Source organism: Herpailurus yagouaroundi, unplaced genomic scaffold, assembly GCF_014898765.1.
Source record: "Herpailurus yagouaroundi ecotype Mexico unplaced genomic scaffold, PumYag 77, whole genome shotgun sequence".
In the NCBI taxonomy this organism is placed as follows: domain Eukaryota; kingdom Metazoa; phylum Chordata; class Mammalia; order Carnivora; family Felidae; genus Herpailurus; species Herpailurus yagouaroundi.
This window is the reverse complement of record NW_024412388.1, coordinates 14,066,110-14,091,599: the sequence shown is the minus strand read 5'-3', so window position 1 is coordinate 14,091,599 and position 25,490 is coordinate 14,066,110. Positions and strand designations below refer to the sequence as shown.

Below are 25,490 nucleotides of genomic sequence, written 5' to 3'. Positions count from 1 at the left end.
AGGAAGCGCTCAAGTCACGTGCCAGGCACACACAGGACCCCACAGGTATGACCCAGGACAGGACCGGGGGAGACTGGTCCTGCTTGCCCTCGCTGCCCACCTGAGCCTGAGATGCCCCTTCGCGGTCTCCCCAGACCCCAATTCCTGCCTTCTCTCCCCTGGCCACACCCAGCCACCCGCTGTGAGCCGCTGTCCCCACGACCCTGTCTCCGGTCAGTCTGGCTTTCAAGGCTCTTCGTAAGCGGCCCCATCTTGGGAGCAGCCCAGACGCTCAATGCCAGGCCTGTGCACACGCTGTAGCCCCTTCCCGACTTTCCTCTGCCTTCCCGATTCAGCCCCAGGGCCTCTCCTCCACGAAGCCTTTCCTGTTGAGTCTCCTCATTCTTCTGGCGCTTTGTACCTTCCGGTCAAAGCCCTCATTACCCCCAGGGCCCGGCAGCCCTCTTCCCTCCTTGATGGCGAGGACCAGAGCGGGTTCACCCCCGTCCCTGCCACACCACACAGTATGGGCCAGTGGAGGCAGCACTCGGCAAATACATGTCGCAACAAATTGGGGCAGTGGCAGTCCCTCTCGACAGAGGCGATGGGCGCCACTGCCGGACTCCTTTCTGTCCCCGGGGCAGGAAGAGGAGATTCGGAGAGGCTGAGACCTAGCTTCTCTCCCTGACGGGCCCTCAGGCACCCACAGGGTCACGGCCAGTAAGAAGGAGGCCTCAGAATGGGATCTGGGAGACAAACTGAGGTTGGGGTCCGGAACCAGAGCTCACGGCTGGGCCCTGCCCTCCTCGCCTCCCCCCCCATTGTTCTTTCACCTCCTTCCTGCCGCCTGCAACATTCCCCACCTCTCCCCGTTATCCCCTGCTCATTTTCTGCATGTCGCCTCCTCCAGGAAGGTCTCCCTGACCTGCAGGGAGATCTGGGATGTGCCTCTCCTCCAACTGAAAATTACCAAAGCTAAGCTTTATTAGGCTCTTACTACATGACAGACCTTGCGGCTAACCTCCGTTAAGTACGCCATCCTGGAAGGAAATACAAAATGGTAATGTCGTCATCCCACTTCACAGATGAGGTAACAGGCGCAGACAAGCTTAAGATGCAGAACCAAGGTCTGTGCCTAACTACTCTGCTTCTTCCCGAGCACAGAGGAGCCGGGACCCTGTCAGAGCATCGTCCTCGCTGCTGTGTCCTCACCATGAGAAGCAGGTGAGAAAACCGGAGGTCCTCAGGAGGCTGGGCGATCTGCTCCTGCTCGGCTCTGCCACATCCGGACCTTTAGGCCCCCACCTGAGACCCGGCAGCTGGGGCCCGGATCACCATCCACCGCTGTCGCCCAGAGCAGCCCAGACCCCAGCACCTCAGGAATGAGGACAGAAAGAGGCCTCGCTGGGAGGTACCATTTACTGGGCTTCCGGAGTCACCAGGATGGCCCCGGATGCACCCGGCTGCACCTGCGCCCCGCTCCGGGGGGCATGCAGACAGACGGAGGGAGGGGAGCTCGTGGGCACCAGCTGCCTTCTGGGAGGCCAAGGTCTTGGCTGCAGGCCCTCCTCGAGGCTTCCAGGGACAGAAGCCTCAGACACTGGTGTGTGTCCCAAGAGGGTGGGGGACTGGCCCTGGTGCCCCTCTCACTCCTCACTCCCTGAAGAGTCAGTCGGGGCTCCCGGGAGTCAGCCCAGAGATTTCAAAGGTGGGTGGGTAGGCAGCTGGGCGGGGAGCTCAAGGCACCCCAAGCCTCCTCCACGATCCAGTCCACGGTCAGCAGCCCCGTGTCTGCCCACAGCTGTCCCTTCCTGGGTGTGGCATCTGGAGGTCCCGGTTTGTCCTGGGCTCGGCCTGGGTCCCTGTCAACTGTGGAGCAGGGGCTGGCGCTCCGCGGAGGTGGCCGTGTTCCTATACACCAGGAACTGGATAGAAATCTGGAGGGGCCGACGTCAAGGCCAAACGGAGCAGAGATTGGGACGGACATGACCCGGCTCCCTCCGGAGCTGCTCCCTCTTCCTTCCCAGTCACCCTCACTCTGAGAGGCCAAGGTCTGGAGCTGCAGCCCCTCCTTCGAGGCTCTCAGGGACAGCTGCCTCCACGTTCCAGCCTACACTCCTCTGGCCTGGATGGGCTGATTTCCCCCTTATTCCTCAGGGCCTTTGCACAAGCTGAGTCTGGATCACCCCTCCCTTGCCTCTCTGCGTGATTTCTTCTTCTCCCGGGGGGGGGGGGGCTGTTTAAATTTTTTTTTTTTTAATGTTTATTTATTTTTGAGAGAAAGGGAGAGGACGAGCGGGCTTGGGGTGGTGGGGGCGGGACAGAGGATCCCCAGCAGGCTTGGTGCTGACAGCACAGCACCCGATGTGGGGCTTGAACTCACAAACCTCGAGATCATGACCTGAGCTGAAGCTGACACTTAACTGAGCCACCCAGGCACCTCTTCGGGGCAGTTTAAATGGCACTGTGGTGGCCTTGGCTGACCTTCTAAACCAAGACAGCCCCCGGCGCCACACTCTGATCACTCCATGCGTGCCAACTGCCCCCTCACTGAGCTGTAAGCTTCCCAGGCGAGGGCCGTTCGGTTCCTGCTCACCGCCGGGTCTGGTGCCTCCCGGGGTGCTTGGATGGGTGGGTGCGGAGCGGTGTGCAGGCGGAGGCTGCCAAGCCGGCCCCACGCTGCCCAGTCCCTGAAGGATAGGACGGTGTCCTGCAGCAGCACGCCCCGCCCCGCCCTCCGCCCCGCCCCTGAAGGATATGATGGGGTCCAGCAGCAGCACGCCCCGCCCCACCACGCCCTCCGCCCCGCCCTCCGCCCCGCCCTCCGCCCCGCCCCTGAAGGATACTATGGTGTCCAGCAGCAGCACGCCCAGGCTGCCCACGAGCCAGGGCAGGTGGTGCAGCAGGTAGCTGCCCTCACTCTGACCCACCTCGGGGTTCTTGAGCAGCACGCTCAGCCCGTACAGCGTGTTCCCCAGCATCACCAACGCGAACAGCGAATAGGAGACCCCCTGGGTCGACTTCCTCAGGAACTAGGGGTGAGGATGGGGTGGGGTCGGAGGCCGCAGACAGGACTCTTGTCACCCTGGGTTGTCCCTGTCCACACGTCCCTATCGCACTGTGCATGCTCTGAGCTGACGTCTCCCTGTGCACCCGGTATCCACGACCCGCACCCCTACACCCGTTCCGGGCCCATGGGACATTGGCCCCACGATGGCCCGCTCCCCCGCCCCCCACGGACCCTCGCTGCCCCACAAGCCCCCCTGGCCCCAATATGCCACTCTCTCCTCTCCTCTCAGGACTCTGGGCCTAGCCCCTGACCTCGCGTGACCTCCTGCTTCCCTGAGACACACACGGGACACACGTGCCTGTAGGCGGCCCATGCCCACTCCCCAGAGGCAGAAACTGAGGCTTCGGGAACTGGATGCACTTGCCCAAGCCAACAGTGAGTTTGGACCCAGACCTTTTGCGAAACTCCACACCTCAACACAGGGGGCCCACCCACCCCTGCCCCAGGCTCACGTTAGTGCGGATCTGAGGCAGCCGGGAGAGCAGGTACAGCACGCTGGAGACAGAGCCGATGACGAAGCCGATGATCTCCTGCCGAGTGAAGGGCTGGGAGGGAGGGGGTGCTCAGTGCCTAACAGGGGCCAGAGGTGCAGGGCGAGACCCCAGGCCCCCTGGGAGAGGGCAGTGCCCACCCCCCCGGCCATGCAGGGCAGGGTCCTTGGGGACGACGAGCCGGCCCCCAATCCACACCCCACCCTACCAGACCCGCACCTCACCTTACTGCCCGGCTCCACTGACAGAAGCGTCCGCCCCCGGAAGACTTCGCTCGGGGCAGTCACGGGGCCAGCACTCCTCAGCAGTGGGGTGGTACACACCATTGCCAAAATGAACAGGAGCAGAGAATTGATGGGGGTAGACACTGGGCGGGAGGCAGGTGGAAAGCCACGGTTAGGTTATCAGTGGCAGGAAACAGACCAGGACTTGAGTCCTGGCCTTGCCCTTCAGTGGCTGTGTGACTCTGGGCAAGTAACCGAACCTCTCTGAGCTTTAATTCCTCATCTACAGAACGGGTGTAATCATAGCACCCTTCTCCTCGGGTGGTAAAGGAGACACGAAGGCAGCAGGATCAGGAGGGGGTTACCCCACACGGAAATGCCAGCGAAACAGCCCCGCCCCCAACTGCCTCCATCTGACCTCCCCCTTCTCAATCCTCAAGGGCAGCGAGGACCTGTCCTTGTCCTCGGTTCCTCAGCTCCAAGCCCAGGGCCAGGCACAGAGGAGCAGCTGAAGCCACATTTGCTGAATGAGAGCTCAAGAGAAGGGAAGTCCCTGCGGTCCTGCCGGGATGTGCCAATCACCCTCCGGCCTCCATCGTGGCCGGCTGGGGCTCAGACCTGCAGATAAGGCCCTACGCTGAGTTTATCACTGGGCAATGGGAAACCCACTTCCTCCCAGGCTGCCGGCTCTCCCGCTGCCCCCGACACGCCCGACCAGAGGGACCCCGTACTCACACAGTGAGGGGCGTTTCTTAAATTTGTAATGAAAGTACAGTGACAGCATCAGCAGGTCCGCCAGTACGTAATATACCGCCGTGTAGGTCTGCAAGACAAACAGGGCTCCCAGGCTCTGCGGACCATGTGCCGACAGCACGGCCGTGCTCGGTCAGCAGCCGGGTGGCCCGGCCGATTCATTTCACCTCTGTGACCTTCTGTCTCCTTATCTGGGAAGGAGCGGAGCACAGTTTCTACCCGGCAGAGATCAGGGAAGGCAGAGGGAGAAAATGTGCAGGACACAGAACAGGACTGGGAGGTTAAGTGAGGGCTCTGGTCTGGCTGGTACAGGAGCCATCAAGACTTTACAGTCCTGGGGCGCCTGGGTGGCTCAGTCGGTGGGGCGTCCGACTTCGGCTCAGGTCATGATCTCGCGGTTCGTGGGTTCGAGCCCCGCGTCCGGCTCTGAGCTGACAGCTCAGAGCCTGGAGCCTGCTTCGGATTCTGTGTCTACCCCTCTCTCTCTCTCTGTCCCTCCCCCACTCATGCTCTGCCTCTCTCTCTCAAAAATAAATAAACATTTAAAAAAAAAAAAAAAAAAAAAGACTTTACAGTCCTGGTGGGGAAGGCAGAGGATTCCTGTGATTCCTGGCACCTGGACCTGCCAAGGGAAACTGTTCCTCCTCTGGGGCCCCACACCTAACAGCACAGCCCCCAGAGCGATCCTCTGGTTTGATGTGCTCAGTGTGCAAATGGAGAAACTGAGGCCCGGACAAGGGCACCGACCGACCCCTTGTCACGCCGCATGGCAGGGCGGAAGGCACTCTCTACGGGGTGGGGCCCTCGCCAGATGGAACCATGGATCAGGACGCTGGAGCGGGGACCCTCGTGCTGGCTGTCCCGTGCAGCCCACCTGCCCGCGGTCTGGCCCACCTGCAGGGGCAGCTGGTCGGCGAGGAAGGAGCCAATGAGGTTGCAGGAGTCTCCACCGATCCAGCCCAGGAGGAACCACAGAGACAGCGCCTGGTCCATGTTGCCTGTCTTGCAGGCCTTGATGTACTGGCTGTGGCAGAGGAAGGAGACGACACTCAGGGGAAGAGTGGAGCAGGGGCCGCAGAAGCGCAGGAAGTCACCCGGGAACCCTGTGGGGCGTCCCTCTTTCCAGAACCACCCATAGCAGTACTCAGATTCCCCTCCGTGGCACCCTGGCATCTCCCAGTGGGAACGTGGAGTTTTTACAGGGTGCTAAAGTTCTGTGTCAGGCCCTGAGACCGCTTCACAGGGACCCCGCATTCTTTCTTCTGAGGAGGGGAAGGGGGTTCAAAGGATGGTGGCGGGAGCACAACGCCTGGGGCTGCACGATCTCCAGGAGCAGCCAGTGATAAGATGGACCAGACGACAGCCCATCACCTTCAAAGGGCAATAGGAAGGGGCGCCTGGGTGGCTCGGTCGGTTGAACGTCGGACTTTGGCTCAGGTCATGATCTCGGTCCGTGAGTTCGGGACCCGCGTCAGGCTCTGTGCTGGCAGCTCAGAGCCTGGAGCCTGCTTCAGATTCTGTGTCTCCTCTCTCTCTGCCCCTCCCCAGCTCTCTCTCTCTCTCTCTCTCTCTCTCTCTCAAGAATAAATAAACGTTAAAAAATTTTTTAAAAAAGGGCAATGGGGAGGGCCAGGGCTGGGACCCCCAGAGCTCTCCGTCACTAGGCCAGTGGCTTCTGATACGCTGGTGGTTTTCCCAAAGGCCCTCTCTTTGGACCCTTGGTCTTAGCATGAGCTCAATGCCGATGACAGGTAACAGGAGAATTCTGGGCCCTCTGTGCGTATGGACTCACCCAGTCCTCACAGAACCCCCACAGGGCAGGTCTGTGTAGCCACGTTCCTCATAGGGGCTGGGCCAGTCCTGTCACAGCCAGACCCTGAGGCTCCAGTCGCCCTTAACCTTTACACAACCGCCATTAAGCCTTTACATTTTCTGTTTAGTCGTTGGTGAGTATTTAAATAAAAGGGGGCTAAGTGGTACCTCACCCCACCCCCACCCCCACCATCACCAACATCAGAAACTGAGCAGAGAGCATGGCCTGGTTCTCCCCATGGCCATCTCTCCCTCTCCTCCTCCTGTCTGAGCGCCCCCTGCCCAACCACCCACCTCTGTGTCTCTTATCCACGCCTGGTTCCTCCTCGAATCTTTCCTCCCTCTCAAGGATCTTTCTAAAACCCTGAAATCATTCAGAGCCTTTCACTGCTGCTCAGCGAGGAGTCGCATCCTCCCGGGCGCGTCCTCATGTGGCCCCCAGGTCTGGCTCTTCCTCTGCCCCTGCCCCCTCCACCAGGACCTATTTCCCTTTCTCCAGCCTGTTCCTGGCAGCCGACCGCCCACTCCCTCCTCTTCCTCTTTGTGTTTCATGGCTTGAGAACTATCACTTCCTCCCCAGGGCTTCCTGGTGGCGAGCTCGCCAGTGTCCTCCACTTCTCCCTTGTAACATGGGACATCCCTGTCCCTCCCGGACGCAAGCTTCCTGAAGGCAGGAATAGGGTCCGGCACAGGCCTGGCACCATGGAAGCCCTAATTAAGGTCTATCCTCTGGCCCCTAAAGCCCCTTCTGGGACATGTGTCTTGGCAAGACTCCATAAATTTCAGGGGGGGTGATTCTGCCACACTCAAGAAAGGCTGAGTCCTACAGAGGAGCACAAAGGGGACTGCCCTTCCTGCTGTCACCTGGGGCTCTCTCTCCGGCCTCTGACCCCCCCCACTGGCTACTCGGCCAGGCTCAGGCAGGCAGGAAAAGCCTCAGCCAGCTCCTCAGATAGTTCTAGAGAAGCTCTCAGCCCGGAACAAGGCCTCTCTCTCCCTCGGCCTCCATCAGTCACCCATACCTGTCCGGTCAGCCTGTGAAGGGCCTCTCCAACTCCCGCTAATATCGTGCTTGTTGGATGGCTTACACGGCCTCCAAGCTGGCCTCCCTGCCTCCAGTCTTATTCCCTGTCCCTCTAGCCCTTCTTCCCTGTGACTCCCACACTGCCTTTTTTTTTTTTTTAATGTTGACTTATTTATTTTGAAAGAGAGAGAGAGCAGGGGAGGGGAAGAGAGAGGGAGAGAATCCTAAGCAGGCTCAACGCTGTCAGCATGAGGCCTGACATAGGGCTTGATCTCTGTAGCTGTGAGATCATGACCTGAGCCAAAAGTAAGAGTCTGATGCATAACTGACTGAGCCATGCAGGCGCCCCTCCCAGACTGCCTTTTAAAAGGAGCCAGCAGGTCATGATCTCACGGTTTGTAAGATCAAGCCCCACGTTGGGCTGTGTGCTGACAGCTCAGAGCCTGCTTGGGATTCTCTCTCTCCCTCTTGCTCTCTGCCCCTCACCCGCTGGCAGTATGCATGCTCTCTCTCCCTCAAAATAAATAAACTTAAAAATAAATAAATAAATAAATAAATAAATAAATAAAGGGAGCCACAGTAGAAGCTCTGGAAAGGCAAGGATGGCATCTGCTTTGACGACTTGCAATATACCCACAATGGCACCTGGAATAAGCCAATTCAATAAAAATGTCAAGCCCATGACAGCATACTAGGACAATTCAATGGGGGAATCATAGTCTTTTAAACACATGGTACTGGGACAACTAGATATCTCCATGCAAAAGAAAGACTGAACCCCTACCTCACACCATATACAAAACATCACTCAAACTGTATCAACAACCCATCAAAAAGAAAACCACAGGCTCAAGATGGAGTCACTCAGGCCAAATCACCAAACAGGGGCTTAATAAGTAATCTAATTGCATTTCAACCCAGAAACGTAGTCTTAATTGGTCAGGAATTTTCTGGTCAGCAGCAGTGAGGTCATCTGTCCTCTCCATCCCCCATCAAAAGAAGATGAGGTAATCTACTAAGTAAGATCCCCTGCAGGAAAGTGAATTTACCTGATACCATCCTTTCTTTCTTTCTTTTTTTTCTGCTAATAATTTCTTGCTCCATTCTCCTTCTTATAATCTTCCATTTTATAAAACTCCTTAGAGCATCTATTTGCTAGATGGGATGCTGTCCAATTCATGAATGGCTTCATAGCACCAACTGGATCTTCAATTTTACCCAGTGGAACTTTGTTTCTTAACAGACCTAAATTTAAAAGCTAATTTGTTACACTGCGATTTATAATAAGAAATCTAGATTCGGTCTTCACCCCATCCCTGGCAGAGAGCTCCTAAAAACCTTGCGATTTCCAAAGCGATTAGAACAATAAGGGTGCCTTTTGTTATGTTCACGAGGTTAAGTTTTGGGAAGCCTCTGGATCCTCCAAAGAGGAGGGCTGGTTGCCATGATGTGATTAAACCCTTGGAACTTTCCGGCCCAATCCAGTGACCTCTGGGGAGGGGGCAGGGGCTGGAGATGAAGTCAATCGCCAGTGGCCCTGATTTAATCAAGCATGCCTGTGTAGCAAAGCCTGCACAAGAAATGGAACAGACAGGTTCAGAGAGCTTCCAGGTTGGTGAACGTGTAAGAGATTCAGGGAGGGCGGCGCGCTGGGAGAGAAATTAGAAATTCCATCTCTTCCATGTAGCTGTTCCTGAGTTACACCCTTTTGTGATAAACTGGTGATCCAGTGAGTAAGATGTTTTTCTGACTTCTGTGAGCCGCTCTAGCAAATTAATCAACCCAAGCAGGTTTGATCTAGAGCTGGTCTACACCTACCAGAAGCACAGGCGACCACCTAGACTTGCAAGTGACCTCTGAAGGGGGAGGGGCAATCCTGTGGGACTGAGCCCTTAACCTGTGGGATCTGATGCTGTCCCAAACTAGACAGGGCCTAAACTGAGTTAAATGCTTGGTGCTGTGGGGCAAAAATACACACGGATGCTGGTGTCAGAATCAGGTAAATCTATAACACTCTCAGAAGAAACGGTAACGAAAGAGGGCTTCACCTACATCCATTTTGACCTCAAACTTTCTAATTGATTAAGTTCTTCTTTCCAGCTCATCCCACAACTCAGGCAAAAGACCCTGAGGGCAAAGCATCCCGGGAAGGGAACCGAAACTACTCCCTCAGGCAACAAGGACGGCCCTGAGCCAGCAAGACCCGGAATGATTGACCCCAAGACAAGGACTGACCTGACCCTCACTGCCCACCAGCACGTCCCCACTGACCCCTGTCCCACATTTTCCTTATATAAATCCAGATGGATTTTCAGCACTACGGAGACAGTCCTTGAGACGCAAGTCCATGGTCTTCCCAGGATCGGCCTCTTGGAAACAAGTTCCTTTCTTGGTTCACCACCACTCGGTGTCTCTGCCCTCAGATTCTGTCAGCAGTGAGTGGCCGAACCCGGTCTGTGTGGGACCCCCAAAGCTAGGTGCTCTTGTGCCCCTGCACCCCAGTTACGATAAGGGCAAATCTCCGTGACTCGGGTTAGGCTACGATGCTGTTTTAGATAGGACACTAAAAGCACGAGCAACAAGAGAAAAAAAAGAGATAAACTGGACACTGTCCAAATTTAGGACTTCTGTGCTTCAGAGGACACCATCGCGAAAGTGAACAGAGAACCCACGGAACGGGAGAAAATACTTGCAAATCATATGTCAGATGAAGCTGCTGTATCTAGGATATGTAAAGAACCCTTACGACTCAACAACAAAAAGACAAATAATCCACTTGACAAATGGGCAAAGGATCTGAACAGACCTTTTTCCAAAGAAGATATACAAATGGCCAAAAATCACAAGAAAAGCTACGCTTAACATCACTAGCCATCAGGCAGATACAAATCAAAACTACAATGAGATAACACTGCAAAGCCATTAGGGTGGCTACGATAACAAAGAAAATACGCATTGATGGGGATTTGGAGACCCTGGAACCTCACACACATGGCTGGTGGGAATGTAAAATGGTGCAGCCTCTCTGGAAAACAGCCTGGCGGTTCCTTATTAAAAAGAAAACCACTGGGGGCGCCTGGCTGGCTCAGTCAGTGGAGCGTGTGATTCTTGATCTCAGGGTTGTGACTTCGAGCCCCACGTTGCATACAGAGATTACTTAAAAACAAAAATCTTTTTTTTTTTAAGTTTATTAATTTTGAGAGAGAAAGGGGGAGAGAGTGTGAGCACAAAGTGGGGGAGGGGCAGAAGGAAGGAAAGACAGAATCCCAAGCAGGCTCTGCACCATCACCACAGAGCCAGACTCTGAGCTCAAACTCACAAACTGTGAGATCACGACCTCAAAATCAAGAGTCAGACGCTTGACCGACTGAGCCACCCAAGCGTCCCTTAAAATAAAAATCTTTGCAAAAGGGGCGCCTGGGTGGCTCAGTCGGTTAAGCATCCAACTTTGGCTCAGGTCATAACCTCACGGTCGGTGGGTTCGAGCCCCACGTCTGGCTCTGTGCTGACAGCTCAGAGCTTGGAGCCTGCTTCAGATTCTGTGTCTTCCTCTCTCTCTGTCCCTCCCCAGTTTGTGCTGTTTCTCTCTCTCTCAAAAATAAATAAATATTAAAAAGAAAAGTGAAAAAAAAAATCTTAAAAAAAAAAAGAGAGAGAGAGAAAGAAAAGAAAACCACAGGCCCAAAATGACATCACTAGGGCCAGGTCACGTCATGAAACCAGAACTTAATGTTTTTTAAACATCCTTAAAAGAGTAAACACACAGTTACCATATGACCCAGCAGTTTTGCTACTTAGGCACGTACCCAAGAGAAGTGAAAACATGTGCCCACAAAAACGTGCACATGAATGCTCACAGTGGCCTTGACTGGCATAGCCGAAAAGTAGAAACAGACCAAATGCCCATCAATGGACGAACGAATGAAAGGTGGGATATCACACACGGGAATATTATTCAGACATAAACAGGAATGAAGCCCTCACACCTGCCAAACGTGCATGAGCCTTGAAGACGTTATGTTAAGGGAAAGAAGCCAGGCTTTCGCATATTCTGTGATTCCATTTACACGAAATGTCCAGGGTAGGCAAATTTATAGCAACAGAAAGTGGACTCATGGTTGCCAGGGCCTGGGAGTAGGAAATGAAGAATGACTCACTGCTTTGGGGGTTTCTTTTTAGGGCGAAGAAAATGTCCTAAAACCGATTAAGGCAATGGTTACACAACTCCGTGGCTATACGAAAAACACTGAATTATACATGTAAATAGGCTAATTATATGGCATGTGGATTATCTCTCCATAAAGCTATTTTTAAAAGATGCCGAGCTCCTGATTAAACTCCTATCTTTCTCCCTCAGGATAAAGAGCACGTTTCCTAACAGGGGAGAATGCCTCACATTACAGGGCCCTTGGTGACCTCTTTGACCTCACCTGTCCCCGCGTCCCTGACCCGCACACGCTCTGTCCAGCCACGGGGTTGTGCTCACAACGAGCAAAGGCGTACGTTCCCTCACGCCAGCAACCCCGGCAGTTAGGGAACAACATTCCCATTTTGCAGATGGGGAAGCTGAGGTACAGAGCAGCAAAGTGACTCTCCCAGGTCACAGTGTGTCCTCTTCCCCAATCATGCCAGTGGCCACGCTGTTTGGTAATCCTTGCTTCTCCGCCCACCACCAGACTGTCACAGGGCAAGGGCTTGGTGCACCTCAGCCCACCCACCCCTCTGCTTCCTCTCTTCCTAGCTGTGCAACCTAGAGCAAGTTACTTAGCCTCTCTGGGTTTCCGTTCCCTCATAAAGTAGGCACGGCAACTGTTCCTATTTCACAGGCTTATTATGAGGATTAAATGAAGTAAAAAACACATCAAGCGCTTAGAAGTCAGCCACATACACACTGGACCCTCAACACAGAGCAGCAAGTGTTAATATTCTTGTTATTATCATCTGTGTGTCAGCCTAGGGTGGAGTTCAGCGCAGGGCCCTCTGGGGCGGGCTGGAAGTCAGTGAGTGGGAGTGGAGGCAGCACACATGGCCTTGAATCTGGAGAGGCCCCTCCAAGCAGTGCCTGAAGCCATCGCCCCACCCCACCCCATACCCGTGCCCTGCTCCCTGCACCCCTGCCGGTACTCACGGGAAGGTGGATGCTGCAAAACAGAGAATGGAGATCAAGCCCAGGCCCACGCTGGCCTCGTCCCAGCCGTCCTGGGCGCATTCGCCAAACACGTCCCATATCCACTCGAGGGAGCCGTTGGGGCAGCTGGAGAAGTTGCCGGAGCCCAGTTTCTTCCAGACCATGGCCGCTGTGGGATGGAAGGAGGGTCGTAGGGGGAGAAAGAAAGGGCGCCTTCAGCTCTGGCAGGTCTGCATCCTGTGGCGCCCCCCAGCTATGCCCATCCCCAGTTTTAACACCTGGCACAGACCAAACCTCTGAATCTGAGGACAATCAGCCTCAAGGACAGAAAGATGACAGCACACGCGTGCCAATGACACAGGCAGGGAGAGCGCTGATCTGCAGTCAGGGACAAGTGTGTTCGAATCCCAGCTTTACCACTTGACAGTGCTGCAGCTTTGGGTAGATGCCCCGGCCCCCCTGTGCTTCAATACCTTCATCTATAAAAGGGGTGGTAACACTACCGCCCTCACACGGATGTCACCAGGGTCACCAGGGTTAAAGGAGTCCCTACAGTGCGGAGAACTGAGCCCTCAGAGGCACCTCTGTCAGAACTCTTGAACATTTTCGTTGTTTCCAATCTGTTTTGTCAATTACTCCAGGAGGGTCTGCTGAGACCAGGCCCCACTGAGCACATCGTCTCATTTAAAGTAGGGCTATCTGCCAACATCGCTCAGGGGATGACGGCCAGGCGGGCCCAGGGGCTGCACAGGTGGCTGGGACCCAAGCGTGGCACTCACGCAGAATTCTCCAGGAGCAACATGTGTGGGACGCCCGCTGGCAAGGGGTCCAGAACCACCTCCCCATTCTCACCACCAGCAAAGCCAGAAGGTGGCTGGTGCAGGAACAGGCAGGAAAGTCTCCTCCCGGTGCCCGAGCACCCTGCACAGTGACTAAAGCAGTCCCCGTCTGCGCAACAGTCCAAGAGAAGGGAGAGAAAGTGGAGCCAGATGGCGCCGTGTCTACCAGGCGAGATGCATCACAGCCCTTGATTACTAAGCTCTTTGCCAGCTTTGTGCTAAGCACCTTGCAGGCATTTACTCATGTTGTCCTCATATCAACTCCATGAACGGAAGGGACTCGTACCCAGCCAGGAAGCGGCAGAGGCCAGAGTCAAAGCGGGGACTGGGAGCCCACCACACCCCAGCTCATTGCCACCCTGCCGATGCTGCCTCAGGCGCTTCTGTCCCTGGGTGTGGCCGAGCTCTCCTGTGGCCTGGCCTAACTGCCCCGACCTCCCCAGCGGCCATAAGGCAGGCTTCCTCTTCTCTTCCTGTGCTCAGAGACTTTCCTCACCGGACTGAGACTGTCTCAGGCCACCTTCAGTTCCTACTCAGAAGGCCCGGAATCCTCATAAAGCAATGCCCTGTGCTACGGAGTGAACATTTGTGTGCTCCCCAAATTCGTACATTGAAACCTAACCCCCAGTGTGATGGCATTAGGAGATGGGGCCGTTGGCAGGCGCTTGGGTCAGGAGAGCAAAGCCCTCATAAGTGGGACGAGTGTCCTTATAAAAGAGACCCCAGGGAGCTCCCTCACCCCTTCTGCCATGTGAGGACACAGCGAAAAGACAGCCACCTATGAGCCAGGGGGCGGACCCTCACCAGACACCAAATCTGCTGGTGCCTTGACCTTGGACTTCCGAGCCCCGAGAACATGTAAGAAATCAAAGTGTATTGTTTATAAGCCACCTGGTCTTTGCTGTTTTGTCACAGAACCCAAATGGACTGTCACCCTGGCCAGACCCTTGGAAGTGCTGAGATCGCAGCACCCTGGGAGCACCAGGGAGGGAAAGGAAGCAAGTCAGCTTCTCTTCTCAGGAAGTTTGAGACTCTCAGCCCTACTGTGACTGGCCACGAGCAGAGGCCCTGAGCTGGGGGCAAGGGCATCCAGGTCACTGTCTGCCCGGTTCTCTGCAGTACTTCCAGGGCCCAAAAAGGGTGCTGATAGCTTCTACCTGCATCCTGGTAACCCACCTTGATGACCTTCAGCACAGCCCACATGGGAGCTGTTGACCTGACGTCTTGCCACCAGCACCTGCAAGGCCACCCAGGTTACAGACAATCCAGGTAAGAACTGTATCTCTGCTGGGCTAAAGGCGTCTCAGAGCAAGTCCTCTGGTCCCCCAGCCACCTCCCAACTGGACTCCCCGCCGTCCTCTTACAGATACTGAGTGTGCCCATCCACCCCATCACATGAATACATTGCCACCCTCGTAACTTCCCTGCGAGGTAGTGGAGAGGGTCTCCGTTTTCCAGATAAGGTCGGGTGGCCCTGCCCAAGTGAGGAACCCGTGTGAGCCTCTCTATAAAATGGGGATGATGACACTCACTCCTTGGGGTTTGTGGTGCAGATGAAGCGCATATGAGGCTCTTAGCCCAGCGCCTGACTGGCTGTCGGGCTGGTGACTGCTTGAGGGATGAGAACCCTATAGCTCAACCACCCTGAGGCCACTCCCTCACCCCCCATCCTTTTCACCAGGTTAGGGAGGAAATAAGGTGAGCACATGCCCAGTGAGGGAAGGGGGTGTCTTGAGAATCATAGCTTGGCTCAGAGGGCCCAGAGCACTAGGTGGGTGGTCTCCTATCCATGCACAGGGCATGCGTACAACTCAGGGCACTCTAAGACGCACATGAATCCTGACCAGAGGGCCTTCCCCTGGGGACCGCTGTGCGTACAGCCCATCACCTATAGGTTCTGACCCAGCTAAAGAGCCAGCCTGGGCCCCAGGCCTGGCTTCTGGAAAGGGGCCCACCTCTTGGTCAAATAGCACTGTGAGAACAGATGTCCGGGGTTCCAACAAAGTTTGGCTGCATCCACAGGTTTGACAAGGACCACAGCAGGGGTGTCTTGGAACCACAGAGGGCATGTGTCCAGAATTCAGGAACAGTGTCTCTGGACTTCAGATCAGGGTCTTTGGGTTCAAGAAGCAGCCTTAAACACAAGGGATTTGGGATGCCTGGCTGGCTCAGTTGGTAGAACATGTGACTCTAGGTCTTGGGGTTGTGAGTTCAAGCCCCACACTGGGTGTAGAGATTACCTAAAATGAAAATCTTAAAAAAAAAAAAAAAAAAAAAAAAAAGGGCAACCCCATCTGATTCTGGTGCACACGGCCATACTCTGAGAAAGGCTGTGCTGGAGAAGGCATCACCTGCCATACCAAGTTCCTCTCTCGGATCCCAAGCTGAATCACGGAGATGCTTCCCATGGAAGCTTCCCAAGGAAGCTGCAGGCCTCCAGGCTTCCGCACGTGCGGTCTCTTCCCCGAGGAGTGTCCTTCTGCCCCTGGAGGGCCTGGTAAAGGAGACACTGAGACCGAGTTCTAACATGTCATCTCAAAGAGGTCTTGCAAAGGCTGGCTGGATGACACCTGTCACCCCACCGCCCCCCCCCCCCTTCACATACCTGAAGAATGCTTATCACATTCCTCAGCTAATCCTGCTCTTCAAGCCCACACCCCTCCCTTCACCCTAGCTGTGATGGACTCTCAGGGCTGGAAACACCAGCTGCACAATAAAGGTTCAGAAAGTGCTGAGGAAGAAAGAGGAGACAGACAGAGAGGAATATAGAAAGGAAAGAGGAGGAAGGAAGGAAGGAAGGAAGGAAGGAAGGAAGGAAGGAAGGAAAGAAACTAGTCGTGAGTTCAGATGACCTAGGTCTGAGGAGAGAACACCCTAGAACTGACCTGCCTGATGCCTACAAGGTATAGAACTCCGGGGCAAGTGACTGAGCCTCAGAATTCCAATGTATACAATGGGGCGGGGGGGGGGGGGGAGCGGATAACCTAGGTATCCACCTCCTAGACTGCAGAATTACAAACTGCAGAATTAAATGACATAATTCAGGCCAAGAAATGAGGATGGTACCTGGTACAGGCTAAGCACTGGTTGCCTCGTGTCCCCCGCTCCTCTACCGCCCTCCGCAAGTCCCTGGCGCAAAGCAGCCTTTAAGTGTTGAATGGACAAGACCCGCGCCAGTCTTCCAAACCCAGCCTCCCCATGTACACACTTGAAAACTTGTCCTAGGCATGAGGGGAGGAGGCAATCTGGGCTCCCAACAGAACCGCGGCGTCTGTGGAGGGGAGGGGCGTCCCCGCTGGTGGATACCACCCACTCCAAGGCCTCCAGGTCCGTGGCCACCTGGTGACTCAGCCCCGCGCGAGCCGCCTGTTTGGCGCGGATAATGACAGGGCAGCTGCTGGGGTCAGCGCTCAATCGCCGCGAGGCCCCCTCCCATGGCCTGCCCTGGAGAAAACAAAGCCGTCGGACACGACGGGGGCCGACCGCCGGAACCAGGAGGTGAACAGGGGACTCAGATACTAATCCCTGGACAGGCTCGTCTGAGAGGCCATGCTCAGGAGGGGAACGTATGCCCCCCAGGGGCCACCTAATCCCGGCTCAGAGCCTCGTCCCAGGATCTCGTACCCGAAGGAGGGGACAGAAGCCCCAAGATGGTCTAGGGGCTGGAGGAGGTTATTGGAAAATGTGGCAGAGACGCCCCAGAGTCCCGACCCGCAGCCTTCATCCTCGCCCCCAGCCTCAAACCTTCCTCACCGCGCCAAGATCCACAGCACAGCTCCGGCTTCTGGGTTGAGTCTCCACAGCCTAGGTCAGCTGACTCGAAACCCCGCCCCGCCCCGTCCCTGAGCCGCGCGGCTCCGCCTCCTGCGCCGCGGGCGGAGTCTATAGGCCTTGGGGGCGGTGCGAGCAAGCGGAGCGTGCGCGGTGGGGCGGCGCGCAGCCTGTCTTCGTTGCCTCACCGCCTCCAGGCTCCCCTCCGGCGGCGGGTGGGCGGGGCTCGAAGCGCCTCAGAGCGCAGGCGCCGACCTCATGCTCAGCGCCTTGCGTCGCGCTGTGGCCCGAGGAGCCGTCCGCTGCACCCGAGGTCCCCGGGTGCCCGAAGCTCGCGCCGCCGCCGCCACCGCCATGTCCCGGCCGCTGTCTCCACCGCGAGCCGCCTCGGGGCCCCCGGTCCGGCCCGCTACAGTGCTGGGCACCATGGAGATGGGGCGCCGCATGGACGCCCCAGCCAGCGCCGCGGCCGTGCGCGCCTTCCTGGAGCGCGGCCACACGGAGCTGGACACGGCTTTCATGTACAGCGACGGCCAGTCCGAGAGCATTCTGGGCGGCCTGGGCCTCGGGCTGGGCGGCGGCGACTGCAGAGGTAACTTGTACCTCCCCTGCACCGTGCGGCGCCCAGCCGGCCCCAGCCACGCGTACCCTCCCGGGCGCCGACCTCCCGGCAGCTCCGTGAACGTCTCGCCCCGGACAGCCGGACAGTGCATTGTCCTGATCTCCTTCCCCTCCCCTTCTCTTTCCTCTGGGGGTTGCAGCTCAGGAACCCCGAGTCTTACCCTGAGCCTGGTCTAGTTCTTCGCTTCCTCCCAGCCTTGCTTTCTTGGGGCACCTCTTCTGCGGGCACTGGTCTCCAGAGAGAGCTCTGCAGTACCCCCTCCAACCCTGTCGAGTGCCCCAAAGCGGGGCCCCAGTAGCTCCACCTCCTCCCTCTCCCCATTGCCCTCACGGCCCATGGCTCTCTAAGCACCCTCTTCTCATCCTGGTCTTTCATCAGTCCCTAGACTTTGCTCTCTTTAGTTGACAGTACCCTGGCTCCCAGAGAGAGCTGCAGCTAGACCACAGAGCAAGCTGGGGGAGCAGGGGTGGAGTGGGGAGATTCGTTATGGGGCTATAGGAGGGAAGGTGGCTCTGACCCACCCACAGGGAGCTTAGAGTCTAATAGGGAAAGTTGAAGCCCAGAGGAGGAAGCACTTTGGGGGATTATGGGGTCAGGGAGAGGCCTATGGAGGGTTCAGAGATCACTGGAGCTGGGCCTTAGAGGACCAATAGTAATTTACTGGGACGATAATAAGAGAAAGGGGCATCAAAGGCTGAAGGTACAGCTGTGCAGACCAGGCTTGGAAATGCAGTGTCTGGAATGTGGAAGGACGGCCAATAGACAGGTGTGGCTTGAGTGGAGGATGTTTGTGCATGGGAGGGACTGCCCTTCATTAGCCTGATGCCATTGGATGTGCCTAGGAGGGTACCTGGCATGTGGTGAGGCCCAGTAAACGTTTGCTGTTATTTTTACTACCTTACTCTTCAGGGGCCCCCTGTGGGCCCTCCTTGGATTCATAGCTTGGTGGACCTGGAGGAACAGAATGGGAACCTGAAATCAGACCCACGCTTTCTAGTTAACCTGCCTGCCCCTCCTTAACGATGAAGGTTTTGTTTCTGAATTGGTTTTTCTCCTCCAGCCCTTCCCTGCTTGCTTCGTTGAGTACAGGCATTCACTGAGCCAAAGTCCACAGGTTGAACTTGAGGCAAAGTTCACACCAGGAACACAGAGGATTTGAGAAATGTAGGGAAATGGAGACCATGTGGACAAGAAGCGGTGGCACTTATTCCCTCCCACATCCCAAGTAGTCTGGTGACTCCCCTGTGACCTGGTGATTTGCCTTTGCCCTGTGTGAAAAGTGCAGAATCCAGCCAGTTAAGGCCCTTCTGAGCTGCTTGTATGGCAAAAAACACTGTCTTGTTCTCTGAGTCTGAAGGGGAGAGAGATCTGTAATCACCTGCTGCCTTTGCCTTTGACCTGTCTCTCAGATTGAAGTGTGCCAGTGATGCCTGTTCGGGCAGCTCCGTCTGTCCAGGGTTCTTGAGGCAGCCTCTTGTCTCCTGTTTCCAGGCCCACCCTTTTAGTTGTCTCCCGACTACAGACACAGTGAACATGGCTGCCTTTGGTGGATGGTATTTGAGAAAACCATTTGTGATTAGGTCTGTGACCCTTCTCTTGTCCCATGTCCCGCCGCTCCCTGCCTGGAGTTGATGCTCTTAGAACTCAGCATTGCAGGGATGGCCCTCCACATACTTTTCTTTTCTTTTTCTTTTTTTTTTTTTTTGGCCTGTGACTTTGCCTGCATTCCCACGCTCTGGAATGTGCTTCCTATCCTCCCATGTTGGCTGTGACTCATTTTTAGAGACTCCGCTCCTGGGTCATCCCTATAGGAAGCCTTCCTTGGAATTCCCAGAATGGCCACAACCCTGTACTCTGGGCTCTTTTAGCACCAGGTGCTTATCTCTACTGTGTCATAACATCACCTTTTAGACTGTGAGCTCCTTGAGGGCAGGGAGCAAGTTTGCCTCTAGTGCTGGGCCTGGCACAGCCAGCAGTTTGGTGACTAATAATAGTGATTAAAGCAGCAGTGAACACTGAGAACTTACATATTTAATGCTCATGATCTCCCTATGAGACAGTTCCATTGTTCCATCCCCATCTTACAGATTAGCAAATTGAGGCTCAGAGATCTTAAATAATTTAGACAGGGTCACACAATAAGCCTCTTAGCCATTGCATTCTCTCCTCAAAGTGAAAATCGCCACCAAGGCCAATCCCTGGGAAGGGAAATCGCTGAAGCCTGACAGTCTCCGGACCCAGCTGGAGACATCACTGAAGCGGCTGCAGTGCTCCAGGGTGGACCTCTTCTACCTGCATGCCCCTGACCATGACACCCCCGTGGAAGAGACGCTGCGTGCCTGCCATCAGCTACACCAGGAGGTGAGGCCAGCCTCCGAGCTCCAGGAAGTGGTCTGCCGGTCCTCTCCTTGGCCTGCTGTTACCCAGGAGAGTGGAGGCACCAGGGGAGTCCCAGAGCAGAGCTGGGGGCAGACCCCGCTCCCGGGGTCCCCACCCCTGTCTCCCCTTTCTAGAATCCTGGGCCGTGGCAGCTTCTGACTGAGGCCTCTCCTCTGCAGGGCAAGTTTGTGGAGCTTGGCCTCTCCAACTATGCTGCCTGGGAGGTGGCCGAGATCTGTACCCTCTGCAAGAGCAGCGGCTGGATCCTGCCCACCGTGTACCAGGTGAGGGCCAGGGCTGCAGGGCCCGTCCACGGGGCTGCTGCTGATCCCGGGTTCCCCTGGCCCCTCCGACTGCCTCCTGTGCCCTCTCCCTAGCAGCCACTCCCCTGCCGACAGCCTGTAGAGGGCTGCCGGGTGCCATGGGGATGAGGGGCAGGCTCCTCAGCTTGACCCGCGGGCACCTGTTGGCTCTGGCCCTGGCTCCCTTCATGGCCCGCATGTGCTCCTCGGGCCCTTCCTTCCTGCCCTGTCTCTGTGCATCAGCCTGGACCACTCCTCCCCTTCTCCCTGGTAGAAGTAAGCGCTCAGGCCCCGCTTAGATGGCCATCTCGATGCCCCAGAGGAGCCTCCAATATCAAGACTTCATCTCCATGCATTCAGAGTGTTTGTAAGCATCTACTGGGATCACAGAACTCGCCTTTATTCTGTCTTTATCTGTGTGTATGTGGGGGTTTTTCTTGTAAAGAAGGTTCTTTTTTTTTTTTTTTTTTTTAATGTTTGTGTATTGTTGAGAAAGAAAGAGTGAGCAGGGGAGGGTCAGAGAGAGGGGGACAGAGGATCCGAAACAGGCTCTACGCTGACAGCAGTGAGCTGCTGTGGGCCTCGAACTCATAAACCGTGAGTTCATGACCTGAGCCGAAGTCGGATGCTCAACCGACTGAGCCCCCCAGGCGCCCCGTGTGTGTATTTTTTTTTTTCAACGTTTATTTATTTTTGGGACAGAGAGAGACAGAGCATGAACAGGGGAGGGGCAGAGAGAGAGGGAGACACAGAATCGGAAACAGGCTCCAGGCTCTGAGCCATCAGCCCAGAGCCTGACACGGGGCTCGAACTCACGGACCGCGAGATCGTGACCTGGCTGAAGTCGGACGCTTAACCGACTGCGCCACCCAGGCGCCCCTTTTTTTAACTGAAGTATAGTTGACACACAATGTGACATTAGTTGTAGACGTACGACATACTGATCCCGCTAGTCTCTGTGCTGGGTTATGTGCGTCATAAGCGTGGCTACCACCTGTCAACACATAACGCTGTACGTACTGTTGCCTGTATTCTCTCTGCTGTACCTCTCGTCCCTGTGACTTCTTCGTTGCATAACCGGTACCCTGTATCTCCCGCTCCTTTTCATCGCTTTTTGCCCATCCCCCACCCCCTCCCCTCTGACAACTGGCAGTTTGTTCTCTGTATATGTGGGTCTGTTTCTGCTTTTCTGTTTGTTCATTTGATTTTTAGGTTCCACGTGTAAGTGAAATCATACGGTGTTTGTCTTTCTTTGACCTATTTCACTTAGCATAATTCTCCGTAGGTCCTTCCATGTTGTCACAAATGGCAAGATCTCATCCTTTTTTATGTGGCTGAGTGATACCCCGTTGTGTATATGTACCACATCTTCCCTTCTGCATTCATCTATTGACAGATACTTACTTCTGTGTTGTTGTTTTTTTTCCTTCTGTGTTTTGAGCTTGACTCTAACATCTGTGAGAGGCAGAGGCAGAGACCTGGCTGGACTTACTTGTGTTCGGGAATGCAGCGTCCAGCCCACGGCTGGCAACAATAGATATTTGTGCAATGATATAGCCAGTTGGGTTTCCCTGCCTTGGACCCAGCCCGTCTCCCCAGCCTCTGCCACCACTAGTGATTTGGAAAATCACTGCTGAGGTCCTGGGCAGGTTTTGACTGACAGTTTTAAACATATTTTTTTTGATGCTTATTTATTTTGAGAGAGAAAAAGAGACAGAGAACCAGCAGAAAGGGGGCAGAGAGAGAGGGAGACGCAGAATCAGAAGCAGGCTCCAGGCTCTGAGCTGTCAGCACAGAACCCAATGTGGGGCTCGAACTCACGAACCGTGAGATCACGACCTGAGCCGAAGTTGGACACTCAACCGACTGAGCCACCCAGGCGCCCTTTGACTGGCAGTTTTAAAAGAAGGCTGGGGTCTCTTCCCTGGACACAAGCACCCTCTCCATCTGGCTCTTCTGTCTGCAGGGCATGTACAATGCCACCACTCGGCAGGTGGAAACGGAGCTCCTCCCCTGCCTCAGGCACTTTGGATTGAGGTTCTACGCCTACAACCCTCTGGCTGGTATGGGCTGCCGTGTGGACAGGCTCCCCGTGGGCGGGAGGGCATTCCCGGCCCCTGTGTCTGCCTATTCCTGACATAGTAGATGCCCGGCCCAGGACCTGGGAGGCTGGGCTGGGTCCTCTGGCTCTCCTGGGTTCCCTGCCATCCCACCCCTCAAGTCCAGAACAGCCTCTGGGAACAGTGCGAGCCAGCAGATCTGATGGCAGTCTTCCCGCAGGGGGCCTGCTGACTGGCAAGTACAAGTACGAGGACAAGGACGGGAAACAACCCATAGGCCGCTTCTTCGGGAATACCTGGGCTGAGACCTACAGGAATCGGTGAGCTGGGGGTGGGCTGCGTCAGGATGGGTGGGGCACGGGGTCCCCCTTATCTGAAATGGAGAGCTTCTACGCTGCTTTCCCGGGGTCCCAGGTCTTCCCCGCTGCCTGGACCTACATCTCCTGAACTCTGGTGCTTCTGGTGTTCTCTGGACCTCTGTGAATAAACGAGGATCCCTGCCCCTTACACCGGGCCTTCCAAGTCATAGCTTTTCCCTGAGAAGTGCTTACCACTTGTCAGGAAGGAAGGAGCGAGCCCTGGGTTGACACTCACGGGGCCTGGGGCTGAGTCCTGCCCCCCCCTTTCACCCCCCCCCCCGTACTGGTCACCTCTGCTTCACTAGGTAAGGTAAGCATAGGGCAGCTTTACGAGTTCAAAAGAACTCCTAAAGAGGTTAAAGGTGGGGTCTCTGGTGAGGTCCCTCTGACTGCCTCCCGTGCCCAGTCGTTCTGCTGCCTGATAAAGCGGAAAAAACACTGGTTCTGCTGCCGGAGAGACGCTGGTCCCTCCTCACTGCAGAGTTAGGTGGGCACAGCTGCCGTGCTTGGCGTTTTGGCTGTAGCCCCGCTGTGACCCCATGTTATTGACCCTTGTGCCACCCCCTTCACCTGCCCAGCTTCTGGAAGGAGCACCACTTCGAGGCCATTGCCCTGGTGGAGAAGGCCCTGCAGGCTGTGTACAGCCGCAGCGTCCCCAGCATGACCTCGGCCGCCCTCCGGTGGATGTACCACCACTCCGGGCTCCAGGTAAGCCGCCGTCCTGGACGTGCTGCTACTGCCCTCTGAGGACAGCCAGACTTACCCCTAGGTGACTTCTAAGTCGCTTCTGCTGCTTCTTTTTTTAAAGATTTTATTCTGGGGGCTCCTGGCTGGCTCCGTCGGAGGAGCACGTGACTCCTGATCTCGGGGTGGTGAGTTCAGGCCCCTACGTTAAAAAAAAGAAAGAAAGAAAAAAAAAAAAGAAAAGATTTTATTTTTAAGTAATCTCCACAGTCACTATAGGGCTCGAACTCACAACCCCGAGACCAAGAATCACATGCTGCCCCCACTGAGCCAGCCAGGCGCCCCATCTAAGTAGTTTTTTCCTCCGAAGTTTCTTTCAGCCCCATCCCTGATGGTGAGCGATTCTTCCATTGTTCTTAGTGGATGTCTGAGCCCCAGACCTGGGATGAGAGCTTCACAAACATGTCTTTAGTTAGTACTTAGGCCTTAGGAAGTGTTGTTCTCCATGAGGGGATGGGTTCACACAGCCAGGAAGGGGGCAGAAAATCAAACTCATTAGTCTCACTCTGTGGTGGGACCTCGGGTATCCCCTCTCTCTCTTGTGTCCCTTGTCTTCTCAGCTAAAACTTTTCTCCTGTATCAGCCTTATACATACAGTTGCACCGGTCTGCCGTATATATGGTAGTTTCTCAATAAATGGGGGCTAAGCGCTTTACATAATTTCTCATTCCCATAACCACCCTGAAAATAGAGAAGACTGAGTCACAGACAGGTGAGGTAAGTAAGCCAAGCTTACACAGCTGCCGGGTGGCAGAACGGGGGCTCTGAACGTAGGTCTGTCCGAGGATGAGCAGTATGACAGCGGAGGGAAAGAAGACAGGGTTTGGAGTCACGTAGTTGAAATTGTGGAAGGCGCCTCAAGTTCTTCGCGGAACTGTGCACGGCGTAAATAAACTTCAGAGCCCGAGTCTCGGCAGGGGCGGGGCTGGGAGGGCGGGCGTGTGGCTGGAGTCAACTACAGCGCATGAGATGTTCACCCGCGGCCGTCTCCCCTTACAGGGTGCCCACGGGGATGCAGTCATCCTGGGCATGTCCAGCCTGGAGCAGCTGGCACAGAACTTGGCGGCAACTGAGGAAGGGCCCCTGGAGCCCGCCGTTGTGCAAGCCTTTGAGCGAGCCTGGCACCTGGTTGCCCACGAATGTCCTAACTACTTCCGCTAGGCCGCACCCTGGCCCGAGCTGCCAAAGGTTTCTCTCCTTTCCATCACATCTTCTGTTCTCTCACCCTGACCAGTCTGCCTTAAGTTGATTTAGTGTGGTCTTTTTGATTGTCTGGATCAATGCGTTATTTTTCTAGATTCCCATCTGGTTCCTACTTGCCCTCAGAATGTGGAAACGCTGGGGCTGTGGTCCCCTTGGGAAGTTCCTGTCTGAATAAAGCAGGCACTTGACCTGGCTGTAGCCCAGGCCTGAGTAAACCCCATGAACCTGTCTCCTTGACTTATTTGCGACCAGTTTTCATCCTGCCTAGGGGCTTCCTGCGAGAGGGGCAGAACCATGAGATGGAGTCTCCGGAGGGCAGAGGTACAGTGCAGGCTGCCCTCTCGAGGGTCTCCCCTGCCTTCTGTCCCGAATCCAGCCTGAACTCTCAACAGCAGGTTTGAGCTGGCCCTCACTCTGCTGTACACAAAGGAAGAAAAGTAGGCCATACACCCTGAAGGGCATTTTCTCTTATTCAGAATCTCCTCATGAAATGGAGGTACTTAGAATCATCAAGGCCAAAACCTTCCATTAGAGTCTCCGCCAAGAAGAATAAAGACGCTCCCGGGGAACCTCCTAAGATGCTGCGGAACATTTTTCGCAAACTCAATTTCAGGAATGGCTTTACTCTTAGTGAAAGGATCCTGTCTCCTTGTCATCTGTAAGACACTCAGCCTTAGCCCTGGGTCTCGTGCTGCTGGAAGTGTGGCATGGGCAGCCAGGGGCCCCGTTT

The 25,490-nt window shown here is 55.5% G+C and overlaps 2 protein-coding genes across 6 annotated transcripts; one reads left to right on the top strand and one right to left on the bottom strand.

Moving 5' to 3' along the window:
- Nucleotides 1–933: 933 nt before the first annotated feature.
- On the bottom strand, nt 934–17,995 carry SLC66A1 (solute carrier family 66 member 1). Of its 5 annotated transcripts, none has more exons than XM_040463051.1 (8): nt 17,874–17,995; nt 12,482–12,650; nt 5,412–5,541; nt 4,500–4,587; nt 3,765–3,907; nt 3,502–3,594; nt 2,826–3,011; nt 934–1,916 (listed from the first exon to the last, which is right to left on the bottom strand). In XM_040463051.1, the coding sequence occupies exons 2-8, from the start codon at nt 12,643–12,645 to the stop codon at nt 1,845–1,847; spliced, it is 876 nt and encodes a 291-aa protein (XP_040318985.1). In that variant the 5' UTR covers nt 12,646–12,650; nt 17,874–17,995; the 3' UTR covers nt 934–1,844. The 5 variants fall into 5 exon arrangements, with proteins under 5 accessions (XP_040318985.1, XP_040318976.1, XP_040318978.1 ...); XM_040463042.1 differs by lacking the exon at nt 17,874–17,995 and adding an exon at nt 17,074–17,183; XM_040463044.1 differs by lacking the exon at nt 17,874–17,995 and adding an exon at nt 17,069–17,145.
- On the top strand, nt 17,320–24,984 carry LOC121022108 (aflatoxin B1 aldehyde reductase member 2). Its single transcript, XM_040463015.1, has 7 exons — nt 17,320–17,683; nt 19,887–20,074; nt 20,272–20,376; nt 22,361–22,457; nt 22,675–22,774; nt 23,392–23,521; nt 24,557–24,984. The coding sequence occupies exons 1-7, from the start codon at nt 17,350–17,352 to the stop codon at nt 24,716–24,718; spliced, it is 1,116 nt and encodes a 371-aa protein (XP_040318949.1). The 5' UTR covers nt 17,320–17,349; the 3' UTR covers nt 24,719–24,984.
- Nucleotides 24,985–25,490: the final 506 nt, after the last annotated feature.